The sequence below is a fragment of the Caretta caretta genome, chromosome 7 (genome assembly GCF_965140235.1).
Source record: "Caretta caretta isolate rCarCar2 chromosome 7, rCarCar1.hap1, whole genome shotgun sequence".
NCBI lineage: Eukaryota > Metazoa > Chordata > Testudines > Cheloniidae > Caretta > Caretta caretta.
The window spans coordinates 77,550,355-77,567,769 of record NC_134212.1 but is presented as its reverse complement, the minus strand read 5'-3'; the positions used below and the strand labels follow the sequence as shown (position 1 = coordinate 77,567,769).

At 42.4% G+C, this 17,415-nt stretch overlaps 1 protein-coding gene across 2 annotated transcripts; it reads right to left on the bottom strand.

The window, feature by feature from the left end:
• Positions 1-362: 362 nt before the first annotated feature.
• On the bottom strand, positions 363-14,558 carry CDK1 (cyclin dependent kinase 1). 2 transcript variants are annotated; one of them, XM_048858821.2, is made up of 8 exons: positions 14,421-14,558; positions 11,284-11,339; positions 9,558-9,714; positions 7,189-7,312; positions 6,434-6,604; positions 5,443-5,606; positions 5,172-5,313; positions 363-745 (listed from the first exon to the last, which is right to left on the bottom strand). In XM_048858821.2, exons 2-8 carry the CDS (start codon positions 11,318-11,320, stop codon positions 629-631), a joined length of 912 nt encoding a protein of 303 aa, XP_048714778.1. In that variant the 5' UTR covers positions 11,321-11,339; positions 14,421-14,558; the 3' UTR covers positions 363-628. The 2 variants fall into 2 exon arrangements, with proteins under 2 accessions (XP_048714778.1, XP_048714779.1); XM_048858822.2 differs by lacking the exon at positions 14,421-14,558 and adding an exon at positions 14,317-14,399.
• Between the last annotated feature and the right edge of the window lie 2,857 nt (positions 14,559-17,415).

Genomic DNA, 17,415 nt, shown 5'->3' with positions numbered 1-17,415 from the left:
AGGTTGTGCAGCACCACATCCATATAATTGAAATCACCACATTTGCATTGGGTAGATAGCAGAGGAGAAGTCACGACTGCCCAAAACCAAATAAAAATCAAGGTTTTAAAACAAAATGGTCGGAAGAAATTAAGTGCCAATTTGTTCATCTACTGGAGGCAGAAAATCTGGTTGCCTGAGCTGAAGGGCACAGTATGGTCCTGGAGACTCCAGCAACAGCACTGGCCTACCTCTGAATTCCTTATGTGGGGTATTACCTCATTAGTAATGAATGAGGAGCAAAGCAACAGAATTGTAATATCTTGAGATTTCACATTTGGGTACTCCCCCATCTGTGGTTCAGAAAGAATCCAGCAAAAGAGTGGAGGATTTAAAGCTTTATTTGTAGAAACAGTGGACTGCATTAATAGCAGCAAGATTTGCATTGTATTTAAATTCAGCACTAATAATAGGTTAATATTTATTTACATTTAATATTTAAACCAAGACACGCTAAATACAGCTGCAATTTTAGAGCAGAAAGGACAGACACATACAAAAACAAAAAAATTAGACAGACTCAATAGTAAAAATGTCACGATTAATTATTTTGCTCAGACCACTCAGGTGGATTTAGTCCAATGGTGAATTAGAATTTCTTAATCTGATTGGCTGGAAGATTGGATTTGTCCAAGTCATCGAAGTATGGATGGTTCAAGGCCATTTTGCCAGAGATTCTTTTTGCAGGATCATAAATTAACATTTTCTGGGGATAAAAATAGTTTAGTTACTTATAAAGCATGGTTGAGCTTCATCTGCCAATACTTTAATAAAACAGAAAAAGGAGTTCTCCTCTATGCAATGACTTCCAAGCTCACTTTGACTAAGAAGCTTCATTTAAAAGGTATTTCAACCTACATCTCAAATACAGCAATTCTTAGAACTTCAAAATATGAGACAAATGCATTCATTTGCCCTCTGGTTTAGTAACCAAGCCACTATGTTTGGTAGTTCACCTGTTTGCATTAGGCATGCTTTTAAAAGTAACTCTGGGTACCTCATGGCAGCCTTTGCCTTAGTTTTAGTTTCCTGATAGTGCAATTAACACCCTGCAGAATATCATCAAGTATTCCACGCTTTTTAAGAAGTGCGTGAAGAGGCACAATAGTTAATATTTGTTTCCCTAAATTCAGTATTCTTAAACATATGTGAAGTTGACAGTTTGACAGTCAATGTTTGCACTAATACATATAAAATAGTTTGTATTTGTGCATATGAGTGAGCAGTTAAACGTGAAACCCAGTTTGAGAGGTATGCAAGTGTGTTCAATGTAGATGGGGTTAAGTCAGATCAGGGATTTTTTGTAAACAGCTTAAAACGGCAAGATTTTGCTCCCACAGAACAAAGATGAAAGATTCAGCACAGATGTTACATACAGTGTATTATTAGTCTCCCCACACTTTTAGTACTAAGGAGAAAAGGAATCATTTTAGTTACTATGGCATTCAAGGGCCTTCTAGGCCACATAAGGAACCATTTATGTTAGATTAAAAACTTAAACTCAGCGGGACAACTCCATGGTATGTCAGTCCCAAAACTAAGACAAGCAGGGCATGGGTCTTTCCTTTGCTGTAACCTCTTTTCAGCTAAAAGGTATGCTTTTGATAGGGAACTCCCAGAGATCCACCTACCTCTTCCCTCCAAATCCTCCCGACTTCCCTCTCTCTCTCCCTCCAAGTTACCAAGGAAGACAAGGAGCATTGCCTCAAAAGAGCCAATTCAGATTCTGGAAGGTGGGCAGAGGGATAATTGAGGATCAAGGTACCCACTACAAAATAGCAAGTCCTTGAATATTTTTAAAATGTAATCATTGTCTCTACTGGGAGGTCTCCCACTTTGAATTTCCAAGCCCTGAACTTCATTTGGCTAAACAGTTCTATAAAATAGAAAAGTAAATATTGCTTCTGGCTTTAGAACTTGTGTATCACGTTTTAGTCCTAAATAACGTGTTACAGCTCAGTTACATCCCTGAAAAATAGGGTTTTCTAATGAACACTCACAACCTATATTAGTTAATTTTGGGAGTTGATGTACTTATGGGAAAAACATCTACAGTAGAACCTCAGAGTTACAGACACCTTGGGAACAGAGGTTGTTCATAACTCTGAAACATTTGTAACTCTGAACAAAACTTTATGGTTGTTCTTTCAAAAGTTTACAACTGAACATTGACTTAATACAGCTTTGAAACTTTACTATGAAGAAGAAAAATGCTGCTTTTATCCAGGTTAATTTAAATGAAACAAGTACAGAAATAGTTTCCTTACCTTGTCAAGTCTTTTTTTAATCTCGTCTTTATTTAGTAGTTTACATTTAACACAGTACTGTACTGTATTTGCTTGTTTTAGGGGGGAAGGGGTGGAGGGTGTCTCTGCTCCTGCCCGATTGCGTACTTCTGGTTCCAAATGAGATGTGTGGTTGACTGGTCATTTTGTAACTCTGAGGTTCAACTGCATGTAGCACTACTATTAAATCTATAAGTTAGCTACCAGAAAGCCTTACAAGCCTTGAAGTGCTGACTGCCCAAATATGTAACTCAGATATGAAAGCCATATTGGAAGGCACCGCCAGTTAACCTCTGAGATACAGGAACCTCTCAGACAATTTTACACTCTGTGCTGCTATCTTTCAAGTAGAATCGTCCTGTCTGAGTTTTGACCAGTGATTGTTAAAAGAAATTTAACTGTCTTTTTTGTGTAACTTTAATTGATGAAAAATTTGCTTTTGTCCTGTATGACTCCAAACTTAGACAATTTTGCTTTATTAGATATCATTAGCATATCCTTTTTACTTCTTATAAGGGAAGTTGAATATGATCAGGGAAGTGATTAAGACTAGAAACATTTCCATCTTCATATCCTAGTTTAATGTATGGCTTTATCTTAGCAAGCTACATTTTGCAGATATGAGTGCCTGAAATCTGAGCTAAATTTGGATTTCAGATTCTTTATCTATTGACACTGTTGGCTGACTTATGAAATGGAGAACACTGTTGGATTTTTTGTTAACAAAATTCTCCACTGTGAAATACGTGTCCTTTAGTCTTGACACACAAGGTAGTGAGGGAGCCAGCTCGATAGGCATTTTATAAATCTGCACAAGTATATGTACACAAATTATGTAACAAAAAAAGTTTCTGCTTTATGATGCGTTTTAGATTATCACGTATTAAAGATTGTTGACAGTGACAAAGTATTGGTTTGTGCTCTATTTTGCTTCCTTATGCTAGCGCACAGGTTCAACCTTTTTTGACTCATGACCCCCCAAACTTTCTTCTTTTAGACTTGGAGCTTTCCTCCCCCTGTGTGATTGGGACTTTCCAGTGTAATCTAGATGGAACTGGGGCCATCAATACTTTAATTCCAATCAAGGGGTTTGTGTTTTAAAGACAATTAGTGCTTTGATGCTGTTGTCTAACTGTGTATAGGCAAGGAAACCTTTTAACACATACATTAATATCCACAAAGTTTTCAGGGCAGTATTTTTCAATCCCAGCATCGAAGAGTCTGCAACCCCATGCGCCAGGTCACAACGCCACTCACTCAAATTTAGCCTGGCCACCCCTCCGTTATTATATGTTCTGCTTGTTTTACCTTAGAAGTCTGGGTACTCTTTAAGCTGGAAGACTGATAACTGCAGAACTAGTTAAATACTGATCACACAAGAGAGGGATTTTTAAAAACTCTATTATTAGTGAGATTACAGAGAAAGGAAGACCTTGTTAAAGATTCATCACCCTTACTCTTTCATTTAAATGTTTTTGTGGTCACAGGTCATCCTAAAAAAAGTGAGGGAAGACCAAGGCCTTCATATCAACTTAAGCTGCACTGGTGAAGCGAATCTACAGTAGGGATTTTACACACTACCACTGCCAAGTGCTGTGTTGTTCCACAGAGGTATTGAGATCAATGCCTCAAGATTCAGGAAAAAGTTGGCACTTTTTTCCCCACACCCCACATTTGAAATGCAGGTCTTCCCTCCCTTCTTTGTTAGAGGGCCACAGAAAAATCCCAGGCTATGAATAGTTACATCACACAGGGCTGCAACCTGAGCTGCAGCCTTTCATCCCCACTAAGAGAATAAAGGATGCCAAGTCTAAGGCTGTCCAAGAATCCTAGGTTACATCATTATTGATTTCTAAAGATTTTGCTAAGGCCCTCCAAAGAGGCAAATGAAAACCTGATATTTTCCATATGAAAAAGTAGAAAAAGGCAGGATTCTCCCCCCCGCCCCAAATTTAATCCAGTGTTTTACAGATTGTAAAGAGTAGGGGAAGGGTTGGGCTTGCAGTTCTAAGTATGACAAACTGAGGAACTGGTTTTGAAATGTACAAATGGTTTTGAAGTTTCCTTAAAAAAAAACAAACAAAAAACGACAATTCCAGCAGTACAATTCCACAAACCAAACATTGGTTCAATATAACTTTAAAAGCGCCATCAGATACAGCAGGTACATCGCTAACACACCCGATTACCATCCAAGTAATGACCAGAGTGGCCCCAGCTTACTTTGCAAGATCGGAACACAAGGTGGCTATGAATTCCTCTTGTTGTGTATTGTGTAAAGAGCTGAACAAGTCCAACCATGGCAGAGAAGCTGAATCTTTTGGCCCAGAGGTAAGAGTGCAAACAAAACACTCAATAGATCTTATTCAAAAAAGTCCAAGCTAAAGGATGACTCAGGATAAATAGAATGCTATAACAAACTATAATTTGGCCAAGAAACTAGGAATTCAATGTACAGCCCGGAAGAGCCATGTAGTCTTCAATGACAAGTATTTAAAACTTCAGGTTTAAGTTGCCTCTCTAACTCACTAATATAAAACAAGCTCTGGCTGCCCTCTTGCTTACCTATAGCTATTAAGGTGAGATCAAGTGATTATTCTAATGGTCCAGAGACCAAAGTTTGCTATCCATCAAGGAAGTAGAATGGATAAATATGCTAATTAGGCACAGTTTCTAAACTCCCAGCAAGCTGCCTGCATGGCCTTTACTATTACAGAATTTAAGCACCTTTGCATTATAGTTATACCAAGATGGATTAAGTTGGTTTTAGATACCCTAGAAGACACCAGGTACTTTTAACCCCCAATAGCCTCCTTGAGAAGATACTTAGAAGAAAAGGCCACTTACAGAGAGTAAATCTAGTCCATCTTCATCTAGGTTTTTGACATGAGACGCCAGACTGCCAGGTTTCCACTTGGGGAATGTGTTCTTATAGTCTTGCAAGGATTCCACTTCGGGCCACACCTCATTGTTGGGTGTCCCTAAAGCTCTACAAAAGAATAAGCAAAGAGCTGATAATTTGTATTCGAGCAATTGTATTAGAATGTTATGCAGAGTATAGCTTCATAAAGCATTCTTTGCATTACTATGTATTTAGCAAAAATTTTGTCTTAAATACCTGAAGATTCTGAAGAGTTGATCAATTTCAGAGTCTCCATGAAAGAGTGGTTTCTTAGTTGCTATTTCAGCAAATATGGTACCTATGCTCCAGATATCTACAGGAGTTGAGTAACGAGCAGATCCTAGCAACACCTCTGGAGATCTGTACCACAGTGTCACTACCTATTGCACAAGGAAATTCTTATTTGTAATTTATAGTTGCATTAAATCTTCTAGCTGGTTGTATAAAAGTATGGCTCTTCATCTTCCAGTGGGAAAATTGTTCCAAATATATTAATTCTTTTAATAAAATATAACCAGAACTGTTGCCAACTAAACTACTACAAGTGGAACCTATTGATTTATTTGGAATAGCACTATCTGCAGTAATTACAGCCTGCTCTCTTTGAGGAGTGGATATATTTGTATGTTTATCAGCCAGGAACAAACAAATTTAACTATTTTTGTTAGCATTTTGACAGAAAGTCACACTCTGTATGTTTGTTATGATCCACGGCAGAACTCCCATTGATTCCAATGGGAGATTTTTTAGATGATGTAGTTCAGAGCACCTCAGGGTAAGTGGAAATAATAAACTTGAAAAAGTCAGTTTAAAAGTTATAAGTACCACCTACTCTCAAGATTCATCCCTCAACCTACCATTTTATTACAACCACACTGTTGTCACGCTTATCAAAACGTGTCTATCAGAGTAAAAGAGAAATGACTACAGTGAAGCTGCCACTGTCAAATGCACAAATTGAAATGGAAAAAGTAGTCTCACTGCTACAGTCATCTTTTTGAAATGTAATTTTAAGTTTTCAGAATAATTCTTTTCTTAGTAGACAGTATCCTTTTAGCTACTTCATATTAGCAGTTAGCATTTTGTCAAAGAAGCTATTAATGAAGAGAGAGTAACTGGAATGGGAGTTATTTATTATACGCATTATCATAGTGCCTACAAACCCTCGTTGTGTCACTTATGGAAAAAAACACTGCAATTCACTTACTTCATGTGTATATACCCGGACAGGGATCCCAAAGGCTCTGGCCAGTCCAAAATCTGCTAGTTTAATTACTCCTTTATCATCTATTAACAAGTTTTGAGGCTTTAAGTCTCTGTGCAGAACCCTTCTTGAATGACAGAATACAATACCTTGCAGGATTTGGTACAGGTAACTCTGCAGGAGTGAAATAAGAGAAGGGAAAAAAATAAAATTAGCTTTACTGCAAACTACTGTTCTGCATCATGTGGCACTATTTGCTTATGTCAGATCTGCCACTAGAGTTGACATACTATAGAAATGGTCAGCTAAGAGCCATAACGTTGCAAACAGTGAGTAAACTTTACACAATTCTCTTCATGAAGGCAACACTGTTATGATTAATGCAAAAAAGATATGTAACAGTTGTCCATTATTCAAATGCTTGTGTTAGAACTAAGTCATTTTTAGGTTTTGAAATACATCTAAAAAAATTTGAGGGTGCACTAGACAAAGAATGTCAGATTTAAGATTCAGAAGGTCCACTCCTTAATGATACCAGCAAATTGTTCCCAAGTCTCCCCTCCTTCGGGGTGAAAGGAAAGAAACATCAAAAGTAGTCATGCAGTTTGAAGTATTATTTAAAAAAAAAACAAACAAAGAAACAAAACAGATAATGTTTCCAGCATGGCAGATTTCACAGTTTGCTCTTTCCATATATATCTTTAAAATACAAGATGAAGTTTATAGTGACACTGATAGTTACTATATTGACTCCTTACCTTAACAAGCATGGAATCTACATACTGGCCAGATGGAATAGAGTCCAAATATTTTTTGAGATCCATAGAAAGGAATTCAAAGATGAGGTACAGTCTTGAATCTTGCATAAGCACATCCTGAAGACTAATGAAAAATATATCTATGATACATTAACTCAATACTACACCTCCCCTGAAAGCCTTACACAGATGCAAGCGGACATTACTGCTCAAGCACTTTTCCAAGAATCTCAGAGCTTAGAATTGCTTAGCACTTTCCTAGCTGAGGCTATTCCTCCACATTGTCACAAAGTCACTGGTTTTCTCTTGGCTTTCATCTGAGCTGGCATGAGTCAAGGTTATTTAGCCTCTCAGCAGTATTGTCAAGCAATGAGATTCAGTGCAATTTGAGAGATCAGGCACATGTGAAGTTATTAATGAAACTGATAGTGCCAGGCCAACATGAAACTAAGAATTCAATCTTCTAGGCAGGAGGGAACAGTGCTCTATCATCATCCAGAAAAAGATTCTGGGAAGCAGATACACTCAAAAAAAGGACAGGGCTCTCTTTTTAAAAATGGCAAACAAGGTACTAGTGAAACTTTTGAAAATAAGTAAAGGCCCTATTCTAACTTCCATTGAAGACAATTACTTCCATAGGGGTTTGATCAGTGCCTAAATAACTATACTATGGGCCCAATCTCAGTGAGCTCGACATAAGCAGACTCCTATTTCAGTGGTACTCCATGTGAGAGAAGTGGTCAGCTCAGTGGAAGATTGGAACCTAAAATAGGACTTGTAATTTAGCGGTTTTTATGGTCCCCTTCCAAATAAGAAAACAAGATGTGGATTGTGATTTGAACCTACACACAAGACAAAGACATCTTTAATCTTAACTGGTGAGCATCTCTATCAACTAAAGCCCCAGTTAAGCCAAATAGGATCTGAATATCCGATGAAGAATAAGTGAATATTTTAGAGGCAAAATATATTAAATGGTTTTCTAAGGTCAAGCAATTCTACTATAAATTCAAAGATTTCCAATACCCCAAATTTTAATTACAGCTCTCAGATTTATACTAATTATGAAAGTGCACTATCAAACAGCTATATATTTTAAAATATCAGCCGTAAAAACAAAGCAAACCCTTCAGACAGCCAGGACTCAAGCAAAACCATGTTAGTGATCAGTCACTCGGGTCAGGTAAGTTACTTCAAAACTGCAAGTATCAGGAGATCTTCATGGCTCACTGCATAACACAGCATAAACTGATTCCAGAAGGGAGCCATAAAATCATAGAAATGTAGGGCTGGGACCTCAAAAGTTCATCTAGTTCAGCACTTTGCACTGAAGCAGGACCAAACACCCTGACAGGTGTTTGTCTAACCTATTCTTAAAAACCTCCAATGATGAGGATTCCATGGTCGCCCTTGGATGTGTATTCCATACTATACTAATAGTCATAAAAGTTTTTCCTAATACCGAACCTAAATCTCCCTTGATGAAGATTAAGCCAATTACTTCTTGTCCTACTTTCAGTAGACATGGAGAACAATTTATCACTATCATGTTTGTAACAACCCTGATCATATTTGAAGATTTATCAGGTTCCCACTCAGTTTCCCCCCCCCCCCACTCCCCTCAAGAAAAAGAAAAAGAAAAAAGCCTAATTTTAACTTTTCCTCATAGGTCAGATTTTGTAAACCTTTTATAATTTCTGTTGCTCTCCTCTAGACTCTCTCCAGTTTGTCCACATCCTTCCTAAAATGTGGCACCAAGAACTGGACACAATATTCCAGCTGAGACCTCCCCAGTGCCAAGTAAAGCAGGACAATTACGTCCTGTGTCTTACATATGACACTCCTGTTAATACACCCCAGAATATTAGCCTTTTTTGCAACTGCATCATATTCAATCTGTGATCCACTATAACCCCCAAATCCTTGGCAGCAGTACTACCATTTAGCCAGTTATTCCCCGCTTTGTAGTTGTGCATTTGATTTTTCCTTCTTAAGTGAAATATTTTACACTTGTCTATAATGAATTTTATCTTTTGACATCCGTTTCTATTTAGCTGGAAAAGGGATAGCTATGCTGTACAGATTCCAAAGTGACAAATGAGAATCTTGGAAGATTCCCAAAGTGGTGGGTGGAGGAGGGAGTGGGAAGAAGAGCAGAAAGACACTAAGTAATAAGGATGTGCAGAGGAAAAAGTCATTATCTGGGGCTGTACGGAAGATTTGTAGCTATGAGAAATTCAGTCTGAAGCAAAAGCAAGGCCCTACTCTTTCACTGGAGAGTGTTTAATAATCAGATTTGACATGAGAGGAGAGAGGGAGCCCTTCCCAATAGAGAAATTGGCTTAAATCTGAGAATATTGCGTGCATACCAGACTATATTGGGATGGTGTAGCTCTTTTAGTAAAGAAATTTCTCTGATTGCTGTACTGGGAACACCTTCTTCCTCACTTTCTAGTCGAATTTTCTTCATGGCAACCACCTGGCCTGTGGATTTGTGTCGACCCTTATACACAACACCATAGGTACCTGACCACACACACACACAAAACAAAAAACAAAACAAAAAAAAGTTGGCACACACTAAACCACACTGTGAACTTTTAAGAACAGATCAAGTCATGTGTAGTCATTTCAGATGAAATAAGGCTTTGTTCTACATAAAGAATCACTGCAATGAAACCAGACACTTCAATCTGGATAAGGTTAGTATTTCATTTTCTGTATCTATGCTATAAGTGATGTTTTATGTGCTGCATGCCAGAAGTGGATAGTGCCATTAATGGCCAGAAAAGGTGTGTTTTTGGCAGCTGGGAAAGACCAATTAAAACTTTGGGATTACTTCCACAAATCAAATTCTGAGCCATTTAGAGTGTCTGAATTTTGAGGAAGCTAGTTTTGTTTTAAACTGGGATTTTTGTACCTTTGTTCCCGATAAAGTTAGCTTTGTTATGCTAAAATGAAAGGTGTACAAAGAGATATTGTTAAAAGGTGGCCTGTTTTCATACTTTTTAAATTGGAGCTGATACACAAGATTGAAATTCTTTAACAGGAAAACAAACCCATATTTTTAAAAGATCTTTGCATATATGCTTATGTAATACTTCAGAAGGCTCATAACTTCATACAGTACAGTATGTAAGTATTTTACAACAGTGATTTCCCATAACAAGCAGATTTACAAAAGCGAATAGACTCTAGGTTTAGCCATTCTCTCTCATAAGGCCAGAGACAATTTGTTGCAAAGTCTCATTAGGCCAAAGAACTTAGTGCAAAATCTCAAGTCAACATAAAATCTGGAGTTTATGGAAAGACAGTATATAATCTTCTACTTTATAAAGTGATCTCTAACTGCTTAAACTAACTTTAACTAAAGCACAAAGAATGTGGATAATACCTGCACAGAGGAACTCAATACACAGCACAAAAGTGACCTCCTTCCACAGCAATGTGCTATTGTGTGTGCGTTACAATAGACTAACATTACTTCTGCACAGCAGTGCCATTGACTTAGCATCTTCACAGTTAAATGAAAGGTATCAGATCATACCACTTCCACGGGCAGGATGTAGTCCAGGGGCAGGATGTACCAGAAACTGATACTACTCCTCTTCTACATGTGCCCCCAGAAGAGAATGTAAACAGGACACAACTGCTTTTATGCCACAGCACAATCTGTGGCCCAACCAATGCATCACATTTTAAGGGAGCCAAAAGGTCTTGAACTGTATAGGGGCAGACCTCAAAGCCTACAGTCTGTTCTCCTCCCACTCTTCTCAGGGTTAGGGGTGGAATACAATCTGAGATGTGCACAGATAATCCTCAACATGAATGCAGGCAACTGACACCACAGGTAGAAGATTGCACTTACTCCATTGGCACCATACAAAGATGCTTGAATGCACTTGTGCACTCATTTATTTTGATGAGCCACAGATTCATCTGGTCAGATCTTACTTTGTGGCTCTGTACAGATTCATCCAGGAGCTTAAGTGTACTAAGACATGATATAGCTCCAGAATAAGCTTTCTTCAGTATCTAACAAATTGATAAGTAAAATTACATAGTGGAAAGGATCATCGATCAAGTGTTACTCACCTTCACCAATCTTCTCTATCTTTGTGTAGTCATCCATTGCTATTTGTTAGGATTGCCTTGAAATGAGTGGGGGAAGGGAGGGGAGAGACAACAAAACCAGAGGTAAGTGGTTGCTATCCTAAAAGCAGAATACAAAGGAGCCATTGAATATATGGCTGGTCCCTGGACACCAATATATATATTATATAGTGAGACATTAGATTAGTTTGGGAAGGTTCTGAATGTGCACATAAGCTTTGTATCCTGCTTAAACTTGGATTCATCCAACTCAGTTATGACAAAGTAGCAGGGAAGATATTTCCCTTACTATTCACTCCTCCACCTCCATGACAAAGCAAAAAACCCCCAAAACAGCGTTTATTCAGGGTTCCAACCACTCACAACAGTGTAAGACTTTAGGATAGGCGGTGGAGGTGCATAACAGGGACGCAGTGATCGTGAGACAAGAAGTTACTGTTAAACAACTATAGTTCTTTGAGTGTTGGCTCTGCATATTCATACTTGAGAGCTGTGAGTTTGGAATTTTCTAGCTGTGTCCACTGGGGTCTGTCACCCTTCCTCTCACATCATGGTCAGAAGATATAAATGGAAGAGTGGCCCGCAATTGCCCCTTAGTTTCTTTTGATTGCTGACATGAGGACAGGCTTACACCACAAGTGGAAATAGGCAGAGACCCCTCATAGAAGAAAAATTGCATTTTTTGGTATGTAAATAGTTGGGGGTGGGAAATAGAAAAAAATTGACAAAGTATAATGTCTTTTTGCTTCGCATTTGACAGCACTTTGCAGTGCTATCACGAAGGGCAGTGAAATGGTTGGACACCAGCAGGAGGAACAAACAATGAACAGAGAGGAGGCAGGAACCTTAACAGTAGGGAGGAGAGCGAAACATTTTGGGAGTGAAGAGGGAATAATGGGAAGCATAAGAGAGGCTGCCCCAAGAGTAAAAAGAAAAGGAGTACTTGTGGCACCTTAGAGACTAACCAATTTATTTGAGCATAAGCTTTTGTGAGCTATCGGATGCACCCCAAGAGTGCTCCCCACCATGTACCCACCCAAAGATCCTGCTTCCTTTGCACCAAGGTCATCAAATTCACTCACAGGAAAGAACTTGTACTTTATAGTTTAATAGTCTGACATTTAATCAATAGAGATATATGAATATTTTCTCTACTACACAGTAAAGAGGGGCCCTGAACATATTTGCATTGATAAGAAAAGTCACAATAGTAAAAACCTCAAGCACCACTACTGTCCTAGACTAAGGTGAAGGTAGAGGAGGAAGATTCTTAGGGACAAGGATAGGGGGAGAAGTTTAAACACATGATGGAGATGTCATACATAATTTTCTGTACAACTTCTCAATCCATTTCATGTGACACTGCTAACCAGAGACATTAAGTTTGGAAAGAATTTAATGTATCATTATTGGCATTTACCTGATTTACTTTGATACAATTTGATAAAGAAGTAAACAGTTAAATCTGTAGATGGGGAAGGGAGGAAAGGGAAGGAGAATCAGGCCCATGGGTGAGTACTGTTCAAACAACTTTACTACAACAATGAAGATTGTTTTCAAACTGATGTGGTAATAGTACACCCTTAACACAAGTTATTTCAAGGGCTCACAAAATAAATCTCTACATAGTTTGACAGGCTCATTCTCTGAAGTCTTCTAGAGGAAGAAACTTTTTTTTTTAAGAATGTCTTGGGGGTGGCTATGAGGTTGGTAACCTGATCGCCCAACATTTTAATTCGGGTTTAAAAAGGGGGTGGGGAGGTGGGGTAGAAGAGTTAAAAAAATAAGTAATTCTGCCCAAAGACAATTTTACTACAAACATATGAGAACACAGTAAAAGAAAAACTCTTTGGGGCAGAGGCCTTTCCATCATGTGTCTATGTGCCATGAATTCCTACAGTGTTTTCATACAAAGTTATCACATTAACATTCATATAGTGTTTTAAAATAATGTTACCAGTTAGATTATGAAAACTGAAAGTGTTTTAAGATGCAGTATCAACCTGACAGTTTAAAGCAGTCATTCAGATACTATTCCTGCTCAGGAATCCCAATGTGGTTTATGGTTTTATTTACATTTTCCTAATTTAACTCTTGCTCTTCTGTGCTGTTGTATTAGAAAAAACCCACCACGCACAGGAAGCTTTCTATGAGCAGGGAAAGAGTGAAGCTGACTATAAACAAATGCTCAAAGAAGACAAACTAAAGTATTTCCCCTTTCTAATCTCTGTCAATTAACATTATTTGGTCATTACTTTTTATCTACTAGCAGTGAGTTCAGACAGAAGTGTGTTAGTTTTAGGGTGCTCCACTTAGTGTCTGGTATATTTGTCAGCAATTGTGGTGTTTGTTTACCTTCGCATGGTATGAGCTAGAAAGCTTAATTTTTTGTTAAAATTTCCGGGCCTCGTTGGCCGGATGTGGTTACAAGTAAGGCCAGGGATTTAGCATCTTTCAAAAGAAAGAACAAGTGGATTTTAAAATTTTAAACACACTCCTCCTGCTACACTCCGTTAATATGGGTGCATTGAATATATGCAACGGACGTGCAATTTGCTCCTACTCTTAGCAACAGTTGCCTCTGCCATTAGCCCTGGGAAGGCAACATGTAACTGAGCAAGAGCCGGGCGCTGGAGCGCCGCACGGCAGAGATACAGGAGGCGTGAAATGAAACAGGAGGACCCAGCGGCTGCCCTTGCCAGACAGCTGCCATCGCCCCAGGGGCCGCCGCCGGCTCCTTCGCTGCTTGGCTCTGAACGCACGGAAACAAACAGAGGCGATGCCCTGGCGCGGCCCAGCGCCAGCCACCCGGTCTGCGGCCTGCCATCCTGCCGGTGGGGGCCGGGGAGAGAGGGGCCCTTTCCTCCCCCACTGCCCACCCCCCGCTCAGCACGGGGGGACCGAGCCCCCGGACTCCTGCCCAGGAGCCGGCTCAAGCCCCCTCTGCCCAGGCAAGTCACCAGGCGGAGAGGCGCCCTGCCTCCTAAACAGCCCCCGGTACAAGCCCCCCCGTACCTCGCCGGCCTGGGCCCGGCCCCGGCCCCGGCCCCGCGCCTCGCCTCGCCCCGCGGGCCCGGGCTCGAGCAGCGGCACGGTCGGTCGGTCGGTCGATCACTCACCTCCCTCCCTTGCTGCAAGAACAGCCCCCACACACCGAGCCACGGGAAGAGGACGCTGCAAGCGCCGCTGTGGGGCCGATTCGAACTAACCGCGCGAAGCCGCCCCCGCTCCACCAATAGCGTCGCGCCGAGATATTCAAAGCGGCCAATCAGCAGGCACGCCTGGGCAGGCGCCAAACACAAGCTGAAAGGCGGTCTTCGCGGAGAAGCGCGGCCGGGCTCGTCAACCTGCAAATGCTTTTGAGCGTCCCACTGATTTCTAATACGAAGGCAAGGAGCAGGTATTGTAATGTGGGCGGGTCCTTTCAAAACTCAAGAAAGTCTTACTGGTACTTCTACCAGCACTTACAGGTGCCAAGGCTCCTTGCTTTGGGCTTTATTTAAAGAGAGTCTTTAAAGTCTGCCCCTCCTGCGATGAAGGATTTTCCTGGGTGTTTCAGTGAAACATCATCAATTTGCCTCAGTCTTTTTGTACTTTGTGTGAATGATCACAGCACCTCCACGTCAGTCATAGGCCAGATAAATGCAACAAGCTAGTAATGGAGATGCCAGCTATATTCCCTAGACCCCCTCCTCTTTCATGCTCATCAGTGCAGGATCTGACACCTCCCAATCAGTTATCTTTGCAGCACCCCTAAAGTAGGACAATATTGTCACTCAGTAAAATGGTTTCAGACTGTTTAGGCTGATGCACCCATCTATGTACTTTTCATGAGACCATCCTTTGGCACATAGAACCATAAGGTCAGAAGGGGCTGCAAGGGTCATCATGCGGTAAGATGCTCAGGGAGATTAGAAAGGCTACAAAAACAGAAAACGCAATAATAATGGTGGATTTCAACTATCTCCATATTGTCTGGGAACATGAGACCTCAGGACAGGATGCAGTGATAAAATTTCTAAACCCCATTAATGACTGCTTCTTGCAGCAGCTAGTCTTGGAACCTAAAAGGCAGAAGTGACTTGTGGGGTGGGTCATGTGCTCCCCTCACCCCCATTTCTGCCAAAGTTTATATCCACCGGAGAAATGGGAGTCCTCCCCAGGGTGCAGGGCAGAGGCTGGGGGCTGGCTGCTAGATGAGATGTACAGCCAACTTCTCCCCTCCCCACACAGGCCTGGGCTTGGCAAACCTGCTGTGGCACTTCCCCTGGGTGGATAGGGCATTTGGCAGCCGGGCTCCAGGCTCACTTGCTGCTCTTGTCAGCATCCACAGCACCACTCTCCCGCTCACCTCCTCTGCACACTGCTGGCTCCTGCCCCCTCCCACATGCACACAGCTGGTGCTAGCCCTCAGTGCCCAGCTTCTCATTCCTACCTTCCCTGCACACAGATGGCTCCTGCCCTTCCCTCCAGTACATAGCTGGCTGTAGGTGTGCACCTCACATTTGGTTCCCACATAGAGTTGACCTTGGCCCAGCTGCCTGCAGGCTCAGAGTGGTTCCCTCACAGCTAGCGCCTCTCCCCAACCCTCCTGCATGCAGGTCACTCTATGCTTTTACTGTCAGTGCCTACAGCTCCTGTCTCCCATGCCCTGAATAACGCTGCTGGTGCTGGGCTCTCCACATTACTCAACAGCTGTTCCCCGCCTACCTTACTCGGGTGCCGCAGCTTTCTTCCTTCATGTGTCTTCCCCAGGCACTGGCTTCCTTGCCTGCCCAGAGCAATCCCTGACGCCAGCTGTGCTGGAGGCTGATGGGGTTGGTGCTGAGAGAGCCAGAGCTGCGGCTGGTCCTGTTGGCGTATGCCAGCGACACGTTCCTCGTGGTCCTGTACTTGGGCGACCTGGCGTGCACGGGTGAAGACTTGCCAGGCCGGCTACTCGGCAGCCTCTTCTGCCCAAGTAAGCTGAGTCAAGAGCTCTGGCCTGGTGGTCAGGGATGGGTGGCAGGTGAGCTCCCTCCCACCCGCGCTTCAGGCCATCTGGTGGAGCACGGGTCTGCTGCTCTATCTTGGTGTTTACCTTTCTGCCATGCATCCGTCTCTGCTGGAGAACTGGCAAGGTTTAGAAGGCAGGATGGCAGAGTGGCTCTGGAGATGGACAGGACTACTCTGGTGCCTCTCCCTCTGAGGGAGGGCAGTGGTGCTCAATCAGCTAGTCCTGTCCATGCTCTGGCACCAGCATAACACCCTGGTCCTGGCCCCAGGCTTCCTGGCCAACCCCCGGACATTGATTCTGGAGTTCTACTGGCCAGGACTGCACTGGGTCTCTGCAGGGGTCCTCCACCTGCCCCTGGAGGAGGGAGGGCAGAGCCTGAAGTGCCTGCGCACTCAGGTCCACATCTTCCACCTCCAGGCCCTGCAGAGGCTCCTTTATGGTGCCGGTAGTCTAGCATGGAACGTACAGGTGCACAACTTCCTGCGCAGCTTCTGAGGGCTCCGATACAACCAGCAGTTCCTTTATCTCCATCTGAGAGGTCTTCAGCGAGATCTCTCCAGGTTGCAGGTCTTCTACCAGGACCCCCTCCACACCTGGAAACTGCTCTCGATGACCAGGTCCATGGCTGCCACCGGGGGGGCAGATCTTCTCATGGAGCCCCTGCTACACAACCCCCAGCTTCATATGGAGCCCCTGCTACACAACCCCCAGCCCTGTGCGCAGGTGGCGGAGTCCCCCTTGAAGCGCCAGAGGTTGGTCCTGGCAGAAGTCACCAGGGTCGGAGACCTCCTGGACTACGACCAGGGAGACTGGCTGGATCCCCTGACACTCACTGGACACATGGGGGTCTCCAGCCCTTGTACTCCCCGGCGCGTACTTCAGGAGGTGAGGGCTGCTTTACCGCCCACTGCTTGGGTTTTCCTTGACCAGGTCCTGTGGGAGGGCACCCCCACCCACTCACCACCCCAGGCCCTCCGGACCTTTTCATGAGGCTCCTGCCCTGTGGACCTACCTGGCCACCCCACCCCTTTACCGTGAGCCGGCTGCATGAATTACAGCCAGTTCACTTCCGGACCATGCCAAGAAAACATCTGTACATGCTCATGCTCCACACTCTT